Source organism: Rousettus aegyptiacus, unplaced genomic scaffold (assembly GCF_014176215.1).
Source record: "Rousettus aegyptiacus isolate mRouAeg1 unplaced genomic scaffold, mRouAeg1.p scaffold_m13_p_14, whole genome shotgun sequence".
In the NCBI taxonomy this organism is placed as follows: domain Eukaryota; kingdom Metazoa; phylum Chordata; class Mammalia; order Chiroptera; family Pteropodidae; genus Rousettus; species Rousettus aegyptiacus.
This window is the reverse complement of record NW_023416289.1, coordinates 28992980-29004675: the sequence shown is the minus strand read 5'-3', so window position 1 is coordinate 29004675 and position 11696 is coordinate 28992980. Positions and strand designations below refer to the sequence as shown.

Here is an 11696-nt window from a genome sequence, read left to right as displayed (position 1 = left end):
TAGTGGGCCTGCTCAACATTAATCTGCTGATTTCATTTAACTAGGATTTTCCAGTCTCTGAAATACTAAATCTTATGCATATTCATGCCCTTCAGTCTTTCAACCACCAACTAGCTGAGCAACCTTGAATAAGTAACCATTTTTCTGAGTCTCAGACTCATTTGTAAAAAGGCAATGATATTTTAGAATTCCAGGTGTTCTGAGAGGAGCACATGAAAGTGGCCTGTAGAATCTAGATCACTGTGCAGTTACTGCTCATCTCAATGTCTGATGAACATACGTCTGTAGAACAGCACTTGATTCTTTGGCTATTTTTGCTCTTTATTATCTAAGACTTTGAAAGATCACTATTTCCAGGCTTTCCCCATTTTGAATTTGTAAAAACCTTCCTTATATGCCCATTTGCTAAAGTAATTGAATTGTGCTAATATACATTATTAAACAAACAAAACATTCTAAGTTATATTTCTCAAAGTAGTTTTAATACAGCTGGGATTTCTTTCTTTGTAGAAAAGCAAGTAATGTTAGTTGTAGGTCTTTATTCTGCCACTGTTTACAAAGAATACTACATTTTTGTTCATGTGTCACTTTCAGTCCCAGGTTTTTATTTCCCTTCTTTCTGTCAGTTCTTTGAAAATCTGATAGTATACAGTTAATAAAGAGCACTTAGACATTTCTGTTTTCCAAAGTTACAAAGGGAGGTTTTAAATTCCAAGGGTAATATTTTTTTGTATTCTGTGAAAGTTGAAAAAAAAAATCCAGTAGGTGCTTATTATGCACCAACCCTCTGCTAAACACAAAATTATAGTTTTGAAGTCAAAAGAGAGTGAACTGTATGTTGCTTTTTTCCCTGGATTTTTATGATACTAAGTATTGGCTGGTGAGTGCTACTGTGGCTTAATTGCTACTTTGAAAGAAATGGACTTTTCATTCTCTAGACCAACTGTTCCAAATGCAAGAAGGAAACAAAATCAATTATTTGGCATATGGAGGTGGGGGGAGGGGAGGAGAGTTTCTTATTTCCCTAGTCCCTTAGGCATCCATAAAGCTTTACCAAATTACCCCAGCCCTTGGGTTCACTGCCATAGCCTCAAGGGATTAGCCACAAGGGCTGTGCTAGTAACATGACAGGATTACTCTGTAATTTTCAAGTACTGAAGTCCACATATACAGTGGCTATTATAACCCTACCCCAACCTTGAATTCTTATTTGAATCTAAAACCACACATCCCTACTTATTTCTTAGAAAATCATCCAATACACTTGGCATGTAAAGATGTCTCATAAGCATAATCTCCATTTAAGACCAGCATATTTGGATACATAATATAGTATATGTTAAATGTCTTAATTTATATTCATATACCATACATACAAATTAAGAAGTAACTTCATTTAACTTTTGAAAACAAGTGTGTTTGAGTGGATGTGAAAATTTTCACGTGCCCTTAGATTACAGCTTAAAGTTTCATGTAGTGAACAGTATTTAAAGTGGTAAATTAATATTATTCATTGTTATTTTAAGCTAATTAGCATAGTATGATTTTTTAAAATAAATAAATAACAGATATTACCATTCTTTGAAATAATTTATAAAATAGAAAAGCAAGAACACATCTTTCATGTAAATTTATTTAATGTTTTCTCCAGGAATCTCACGGTGCTTTCAAACTATCGGGTAATCATTCTAGAATGCCAAAAAGTGTTCGTTTTAAATAACTCTCCCCAATTCTTTTTTCATAACGTGAAATGACCATAAATGACCAAAATCGTGGAAGAAATACTGCTAAAAATTGAATGATGTCCCAGCATTAGTGATGTAACATGGTAGTAAATCATGCCAACTATTTCTAAGGATCTGTTAAATGGGGCATGAAACATTAACCTGTAATCCAGAACACATTAGGGTTATTTTTGCCACACTCAACATGGAAGGCAAGTCACACTGAGAATTAGTTTACCTCCTCAGGCCTGCCTGACCTGTCCCACCTCTCCTCTTTCTGATTGGAAGACAAATTCCACTCTCCAGGTCATCTGGGTTACTATTGGCCAGTTGTCTAATCAATCCTGAGTCATCTCTTTGCTCTTCAGAACAAGTAAACAAACAAGTATTGCTCAAGAGGCGTGCAGGAGCTATTCTCAGAAAGGATTCTGTCAGGATTTTTGAAGTTGATATGCACTAGATGTAGTCTGAGAATGTCTTCACCGGCTCCTCCGAAGTTTTTGCGGAGAGAGAGGCACTGTGTTGGAGGGCTGCTTATCCTGGTGAAGCACTTGAGAAATCTGCTGCGGCAAACTGGTGCATGCAGGAAAGCCATCATAAATCACTCAGATAATTAACATTTCTTAAATGGGCAAATAACTAATGGAACTGGCTGACGTTCCACAGTTTTTGTTTGTTTGTTTGTTTGCTTGCTTAATTCTAAACAAATTTCAAAGGACTGCTGTTTTTCCAGCTTTTGCCTATACGTGAGATTGTTAAAGTATGCAGCTGTTCAGACTCTCATTTTAAACTGTGAACCTCTTATTTAGTCTTTGACTATTTTCTCTTCTTTCCGTTCACTTTGACAATTTCTGCTGAGCAGTGGATAAGATGCCACTTTTCACATCTGGATTCTGAGAACCACATAATAAAGTTAACATGGTTTGCTTAAGTCCAAGAAATGCTTTCGGTGACTTTCCAGGCAACCAACTGAAAAATGCCCTGCCCTGTATTCTACTTATTTCCTCAGATGTTATCAGTCCTCACTAACAAAGAGTTCATTATCCTATATATCTCATAGTGTTAAAACAAATTATCTCTTTTATCTAGTTTTTCCTCATTTTCATATGAATGCACCCTCTTTAGTGTTCTTTTGAAGAGAATACAGTTCTATATAAGGGACTGTAAAATTGTTCAAGGACATAAATCTTTCAGGGTTAAACAGGTAATAGTTCTCAGTTGTACACACGGTATTTCTCCTCTGGTTCCTTTCCACCACCAAGGATTACCCAAGCTCTCACAGCAGTCCTTTTCTTTCTGTTCTGATGGTGTGCACTAACTCAGTCCTTTGACATTGAGTTATTGTACACAGCCTTCCTGCTGTCAAGAATATATAGATCTATCTTTTAACTGTATAGTTAGTTACATAATTCAAATTATAAACATACAATAGTTTAACCATTCTTCTAAAGGCAGAAGTTTAACCAAATTATTTTGTACATTTTAATATACTTGAAGCTCCTCTAGGAGAAAATTATATTTTAGTAACAGGGCCTAGTGGGGAGTAGATAAATTTTTTAAAATAACTGATTAAAATGAAACAGTGGCAAGGATCATGCTTTAAAATCTATGGATCCACACAGAACATAGTACATAGGCTAGTCAGGCATTCTGTAAATATTTATTATATTAGTCAATACATTTCTGCTTGCTGAGATACTTCCTAGCTTGGGTGGTGATGGTGATTAACACACCAGTCTTCTCTAAATTCTGTTTGGTTCACATTCCTCCATTTTTAGCATTTTAGCCAGTTTATTTATTCTTTTTTTCATTCAAGGAACATTTAGTAAACATTCATTGATTACATGAAGTGTTAGCACAAATATCATGTGATAGGATACATCTAGTAAAACTAATGTCAAAGGAAGCAAGTGTTTCCAAAAAACAATATGATGGCGCTATAATAAAAGGACCACCTTAGGGGGTGCCACTTGAGGACACTGAGGAAAAGGGTTGTTTTTAATGGCAGAGACTGGGGAGATGGGGCTTTCTGGCAGAGGAGGCAGCTTAAGCAAAGGGACAGAGATGTGACAATGCATGGTGAGTTTCAGCTAAGGAATCTGATGGCTCTTGTTGAAAGATATGTGTGGGAAAGGAGAGGAGGCCAGGCTGGGAGCTGCTCGGTTATGTGATGAAGTTTCAATGGGGCCATTAATTGCTTTTAAATAGATGAGTGATGAGATGAGTCTGGTTTTGTTTATGTTACTATTCGAAGGAAGAGAGTTCTGGTAACTGTGAAGGATGGACTGAAAACCTCTTAGGTACAGGGAGGTCAGTTTGTCATTTGTGTGGAACTGAGATGGTCAAAATTTGAATTAAGGCATTATTTTGCACTTCCTCGCTATGGGATTCTGTCGACCAGGTTAGGCAACCCTCTTTTCTGCTTAGAGGTTTCTTTATGGAGGTGGTAGTTGATAGCTGGGAATTTGTGGAGACTGGACCTAGGGTAACTGGCAGGGTCACTATTTCCTATTTGATTAGCAAAACGTGCACTTGACCAGAAACACTGGGGTGGCCATCAGATTCTTAGCTTCCATTTGGACTCTGGGGATTTCTTCCAGCAATTCAGGGCATGGAAGTAAGTCCTGACCACATAGGAGTTGGGGCCCATCCAGTTGTTGAGCTGCTTCTGTAGTATCCAAATCCCTGGCCCTCTCTGGAAACAACTAAAAACAGTTTCTTGCCATGAGCTATTTAAGGTGAAGACACTGTCACGAGGTGGCTTTACAGATTCTCTAGAACGCACGTGCCCTGGAGCACAGTAAACAAGGTAACCATGGCAAAACAAGATCACAACAGATGACACAGGATTCATCACCTAGCATGATATCCCCTTTTCACTACAGTAAGGGCAGAAATGAGTGAATGTCAGTTTTTAGGTAGAAGAAAACTGATAGGCACAATTTGGAGTTTGGCTTACCTAGCTCGAAAGGCTGTAATAAATAGTTTGCCTCATTCCACCTGCCACTTAATTGTGCCTTCTCAGCGAAGCAGTACTGGGGGTCGGCCCGAAGCTTTTCTCCAGAGGTCCTGGGGTGGGAGGGGGAGGTGTGTGTCTTTGGGGAATCCTGGGGGCCAGTTCGCGGAGCCGTCCTCAGGGGGAGATCATAAGGGAGTTCTGGTGGGAGTTTCTCCGGGCCATCTCAGGGATGTCCTCGGAGAGGGCTCTGGTGAGAGGGATCTTCCGGGAGTCCTGGGGGGATTCTTTGGGAGTGTCGTTGGGGGCCATCCACGGGGGGGGCGGATACACCCGAAGATGTCCCAGGTCGAGGGAGGGTATCCGGAGCCTCACTAGAGCAGTGGGGAGTATGTCAGTCCCATGCTCTAGAGGTGGTGAGTGCGGCCCTCACACGCAGCCCCGCGCCGTTTTGCTGTCCACACGCACATCCTCGGTCTGGAAGGGGCCGCCGTTCCGCGTTTGTGGGTGACATTCTTTTTCCGTACTCGTTGGGGTAGTAGGACAGGAGGCCCGCAGAGCTCAGGTGGGCGGATGCCAGGGGCTCCCGAGAGTCACCAGGCTTCGCGGAGGTCTCGCTGCTCTCTTCAGTGGGCGGGGCTTCCCGGGGCGGAGCCTCTACGCGTCCCCCTCCGGGGGCGGGGCCGGGACGCGAAGGCGGCCTGGGGGCGTGGCTCGGCCAGGCTCTGGCGGGGCCTGATGGGCTCTCGGGCGGGGCTGGCTCACGGCGGCGCTTGCGCACGCGCGGCGGCAGCGGCGGAGGCGCCGCGGCTGTCACCCGGGACGGCATGGCGGTGTGCGCTCGCCTCTGCGGCGTTGGCCCGTCGCGGGGATGCCGGCGGCGCCAGCAACGCCGGGGCCCTGCCGAAACGGCGGCTGCCGACAGCGAGCCGGACACGGACCCCGAAGAGGAGCGCATCGAGGCGGGCGCGGCGGCGCTCTGCGCGCCGGGGGCTGGCGGGAGCGCGGGCCCCTCGCAGCCCCCGCGCTGCTCGCTGCTGGAGCTGCCACCGGAGCTGCTGGTGGAGATCTTCGCCTCTCTGCCCGGCACAGACCTGCCCAGCTTGGCCCAAGTGTGCACCAAGTTCCGGCGCATCCTGCACACCGACACCATTTGGAGACGGCGCTGCCGGGAGGGTGAGTGCGCCCGAAGTAGGGGTCCGGGCCTGGGAGGGGCCTCGGACTTGGAAGGGGCTCAAAACCGAAGTCAGAGCGGCGGGGGCTTGGGCATGCGATAGGGGTCGGAGGTCCCCAAGGGCCTTGGATAGATTCCTGTCATAGATCGGGAGCTCCATGGGAAGGGTCCTTGCTGGGCGGGGGTTAGGGCCTGGAGAGGACTCCGGGGTCTCAGGTCCCCATGGGCCCTGGACCGAGACCTGCCACAGGTCGAGGGTTCCAAGGGGCCGGCCCGGGGGCCCCTTGCCACAGATCTGGGGCGCGGTGTCTGAGCGAGGTAGAGTTCTCACTGGTATTAGGGTACTCAGAAGGGGGTGAGGGGTCCCCCCAGCTGCAGGGACAGGACGCCGCGGAGCCATCGGGAGGAACGCAAGCTGGGCAGGGGTTCCCTGTGGGTGAGAGACCCTGGATATTTAGGCCGGAGAGTTAGCTGACGTCTGTGGGCTCCCTCCACCTCCCCAGCCCTTGAGAGGTGGGAGGAAGCTGAGCAGAGCGATAAGGGTGAGCTCGATCAGTTAGGGAGCAGAGGGGGCCAAGTGTTTGGGGGGGTCTCCTGAGGGGAGGATCGGGTCTGTGGACAGGAAGGTGGAGCGGGGCAGTGCTGCAGGGGTTGCTGTCCCCGTCAGGGATGCTGGTGGCAGTAGTGAGAGTAGTGACTAGTTAGTTTTTTAACAAATCCCAGAAGGAAAGATTTATTTAATTCAGAATGCAAGCTCTCCGGGTTTAAATGTTGACATATCTCCGATGTTCAATACACTCTCTTATTTTGGTAAACAAGATAGGTAAGAAAAAATCTGAACAATGTAGAAGAATGAAAATAAGAATTATTAGAGAGCCCTACAATCAAAGATAAGCCACCCTTAAAATTTTGGAAAACATCTCTCCATATGCACGTGTAGAGTCATAAACACGTTTTTATTTAAATGAAATCACATCATATATATTCTCTTACAGACGGTTTAGTATTAAGAAACTTCATACTATTTCATTGTATGCATATGCCACAGACTAGTCCCTTGCTGATAGACTTTTAAGTTTGCAGTTATTCCTGTTCATAAACAGGGTTATCAAGACTGCCTTTGTGCATGGGAGTTTATGAGACTTCCATGTACCTTTTAGAACTTCTGAACTTATCTTCTTAGCGTGAACTTCCCAAAATGGGATTGTGGTTAGTAGGATGAACACATTAATAACTCCTTAGACACCCCCCGGGAAGGCTACGTGAGAAGGCCTTCTTCCTCACATCCTCCCCAACAAGGAGATCAGCCAGTCAGTGGTCTTCTCTCTGCTATACACCTCAGTGGCCAAGACTCTGGATTTGTAGTCCACAGGGCAGGCTCTGTGTATATTCTGAGAGATCCTGGACATGCTGCTTCACCTTCCCACGTGGGAAGTCATGCCTGCATTGAGCTGCTTTGAGGGTTAAATGTGATGACACCCTCTAAATGGTAGGTGTTTGGTTATCATGCTTCTTGGCCATTTTTACTTCACATCTTGTGAATTCCTTATTTGCGTGTGTGGTTTTTTTTTTTTTCTTTTTTGTCTTTTCCTCTTAGGAAATCTATATTTGTCTTACCAATTTGTAAGAACTCTGAATATTAACAATATTAACCTTTTGCCATATATGTGGCAAGTAAGTTTATTTTGACATTTTAAAATAAAAGCAAGAAAGTTCTACTTTTTCTTTCTCTGTGATTTACATTTGCTTTATTTCGCATTTTGTAAACCTGTAAGACTCAGTTTCGTCATAGATGTTCCATTGTGCTTTGAGGAGTTTCTCCTTCAGTTAGCCAAACCTGCATGGTGGTCTCTGGGGAACTGTAAAGTATATAGCTCAACTCTAGAAATGGAGAGTAACAGAAGACTTTTGTGTAAGCAGAAAACTCAAAGGCATGTTACAGAGTAAAATTAACTGGAGATATAGCTCAGAGTAAATTCTGAGAATTGCTAATGGAAATATAAAAAGTCCTGATGAAGATGTAGAAAGAAGTTGAGGTGCAGACATAGAAAGACTCTTCAGTCCTTCCTTTCCTACTCTGGATTCCTCAGTTCAGCTTTCCTAGGATAACAGATACTTTGATGGTGGAATCCAGGCATCTTGTTCACTGACGTGGCCTAATATGCTAGGGGAATTTTCATTTTGAGAAATTAAAAACTGAAAAATGTAATAAAACAGGCATATTCCTAGTTATTCCCAATAAATAACTATTAAGTCTTTTGTCACGTTTGCTTTTGATTCCTCTACTTTTTTTTTTTTTTTTTTTTTTTAAGAAAACGTCTCTGTTAACATTGAAGTCCCTTCTGATTACCAGTGTCCTTCCTACTCTAAGAAGCAGCTACTGTCATGGGTTTAGTTCACTTGTATATAGATACACTTGTATACATCCCCCATATGTAACATTATTTCATGGTGGTTTAATTTTTAGAAATATATTGTACTGTAAGTATTGTGCATCTGCTTTTTTCCCCAGTCAGCTTGTGTTTTTAAGTTTTGTTCATGTTAATACATTTAGGTCTGGTTCAGTCTTTTTAAATGCTATGTGGTGGTTCATAATTTGAAGAGGCCACACTTTTATTCCTTCACTTATTTTTTTCATTATACACTGTGACAGTGAACAATCTCATATATGTTTCCTTGGATGCATATAAATTTGAAAATTTCTCTAAGGAATATATCCAGAAGTGGTTTTGCTGGGCAGTGGGCTTTGAGATCTGCAGTTTTACTAGATACTGTTCACTTATTTCCTGGAGTGATTTTACCTGTTGCATACCTGTCACTAGGGCAAGAACAGGCAAGTCACGAAAGATGAAATACACATGCTCAATACACATCATCACAAAGTAGCCGCCTTTATGGTCCAAGTACTTTGTTGTCTCACTTAATCCAATATCCACTAAATTCTCTCTCATCTTTAAAAATTTGTGCCAGTCTGGGTGAGAAGCAGCATCTCATTTTAATTTGCATGTGCCTGATAACTAGTAAGGACGCACATTTTAAAAACACAGTTATTGGCAATTTGGATTTCTTTGATTATCCTTAATCTTTGTCCTTTTTTGCTGTTGTTATTGATTTGTAGGTTTTATTAATTTAATCTGGATATATTTCTGTTTAATATACTGCAAAAATCTTGTAGTCTATTATTATTTGCTTTTAAACTTCATTTATGGTGACTTTTGTGAAAGTTACATTAGTCAAAGTTACAAATTTTTAACTTTGGGTTTAAGTAATCATTGTCATCCTTCGACTATGAAAATGGTAGACAGCTAGGTCTTCAGTTTTACTAGTTCATTCTGGTAGCTTTAATTTCCAGCTTATCTAGGTCAAAATTGGACAATCCCATGTGATATTCATAGGTGTCTCATAGAGTTAATGTAATTGTGATTGGATTGTATATAAGAATAGTTGCATATGAGACAAGTCTGTTCTTTTTTCTCTGCACCCCAGAACTTCATCTTCCAGAACTAGACATTTGGTCATAGTCCATGTAGGCAAAAACCAAAGCCCACCTAGCTTTGGTTAGCAGGAGGAGGGATCTCAGGCTGGTTGAGAAGGTGGGTCATCCTAGCCCATAAGGCTTTCTGAAACAGCCTCCATGTCTGGCCCTGACTGGGATATAATGGTGGCTCCCTTTCCTAGTGTTTTGGGAGAGTGAATGAACTAACTAGTGAATTTGCATGTTTACTACTCAATATTTACATGTTTGCTTTTTGTATTTTGATAGTGGGATTTTTTTTCAGAACAAAGTATGAGCCACAGAAAAACAGGAGTGGGCAAGTGGATACCACACACCTGTATTACTGCTTCAGAGAATTTTGGGCCATGATTGACTTTCAGGGTGCGGACAAAGCATGCATGTTTTAAGAGCTCTTCCTAAAATGATAGGCTGATTTAGGGGCAAGGGGGAGGTAGAAACTTAGAATGAGGTAGCTTTTTATAATGTTTGGTGAGAAGTTCACAATTTCCAATGTCTTAGCAATAATAAATCAGTTATTTTTATAGAACTTTGGCCTTTCTAGCTCCCTGCATGTTGGAATTGTGGTAATAAATATTTTCTAGTGGTATTTCTTTGAGCAGGTAAAAGAAATTTACTACTGAGAAGCCACATCTGTGCTCCTGATTTTGGGGCAAGTATATAACAAATAGGCAATACTGTCCCCTCTTAAAAGAAACCAAACCAAATCCAGACTCCCAGGCAGGGGCTGGTAGAGGTAGGGTAAATACTTTTTGATGCATCATTCCTTTGGCTACAGGCCTCCTGCAGTTACTTGCGTGTGGGGCTATAAATAAGTCATTTCTCAGAGTACCCAGGGTAGAAGCCAAGTACATTATTTTGCCTTTGACCCTGACAGGGCTTTTTTTGGGTAATACTTCACCATTTAGTTGGTGAATTTTCAAATGCTAGCCGATTTCGACACTTCATTTATGCAATACTTCATGGAGTCTACCTAAAGCTAATGAGTTTAGAAAGTTCAAACCATAGTTCTAAGTCAAAATATTCAAATAATAACAGAAGATAAATTTAAAAGCAAAGGAAATGCTCATACATGTATTTTTCCATTCTACACTGAACTCTAAATATTGAGTCACAAAGATTTTATATTATTCAGCTCAATGCCTGCCAGTGTCAGGTTTTATATTAATAATATATATAATTTTCCCATTTCTTTCCTCGATGTTTTAATAATACATGAAATAATATTTGTATAATATTTTGATCAGTTGTAAGTTTGAAGTGGGTTTAAATTCCATTATAATTAGAAATATATATTTCCCATAATGTGCAATCTTTATGACAGAAAAGGGAAATTAAAAACCAACATTTAATTTTGTTTTTGCATATAGAAGAAAATGGTGTGTTTTTGTTTTTGTTTTTGTTTTTGTTTTTTTTTGAAAAACTGATGTAAAATATGAGAAATGTGACTTTTGTTCAATATGGCTGAAATTGGAAGGGACCTCTTGGGAGGCGGTGAAATGGGCAAGTTGTTGGTTTTAAGGTTGGCTTGAGGAATAATTTTTGACTCCTGTTAAGCAGATACTTCTTGAGCCCACCAGTTTTGGTGGTGAGATGGGCGGGTCTGCAGTTGGATAAACAGACTGACCAGGTCATAGAAACACATGTATCTCAACCATAAAAAGAGGAAGCCAGTCTACCTCCTGGACATACAGCCAGGGAAAACCTTTACCCTTTTCTTCTGCTTTGCTAATTGAAAGGACTACAGTTCTCTGCATTTTTGCAAGCTGCATCTCACATGCTGCCTTTACAGAGAAATCTGGTCCTTTCAAATTAGCAAAGTAGAAAAGGATAAAAGAAAATAGTGCCTCTTAAGGGAATATTTTGAAGAGTTCCTTTTTTTTTTTAACCTTAAAATGAGCTGGAAAGTGAATCTGGTACCCAGAAAGCATTGAATAAAGATTTCCCTTTGGCCTTATTTAATTGGATAGATCCTGGTACCTTGCCAAAAAGAATTGATTGGTTGTTAGAGGTTCAGGCACTGCCATTCTTACTGTTTCACTGTGTTTATAAAGTGGTTATGTAATGCAGTTGAGGATCTGGGCTTGTCTCTGGCTAGGAAGGGCATGCAAATACAAGGGCATCTTTGGATCTTTGGAGAGGAACAAGTGTCCTCCCTGAACCAGGCCCTTTTAAAAGAGGGCCTGGCTTCCAAATTCATGAGTCAACATCCTTTGTCAGAAGTGCCATCACTGTCTGTTCAGTGGCAATGGACAGTAAACCCGAATCTCTGGGCCTGCTTGTATAGTATTAGTGGAGGAATAGAGGAGTGTCTGGAATATTAGAAAA

At 41.7% G+C, this 11696-nt stretch overlaps 1 protein-coding gene across 2 annotated transcripts in view; it reads left to right on the top strand.

The window, feature by feature from the left end:
• Positions 1–5468: 5468 nt before the first annotated feature.
• Positions 5469–11696, top strand: part of FBXO31 (F-box protein 31) — a 33064-nt gene continuing 26836 nt past the window's right edge. The window contains exon 1 of one of the 2 annotated variants that reach the window (XM_016129464.2): positions 5469–5856. In XM_016129464.2, coding sequence (XP_015984950.2) covers positions 5508–5856 — 349 coding nt within the window. In that variant the 5' untranslated portion in view covers positions 5469–5507. The remainder of the gene's footprint in view (positions 5857–11696) is intronic. The other variant, XM_016129463.2, reaches the window with a different exon arrangement.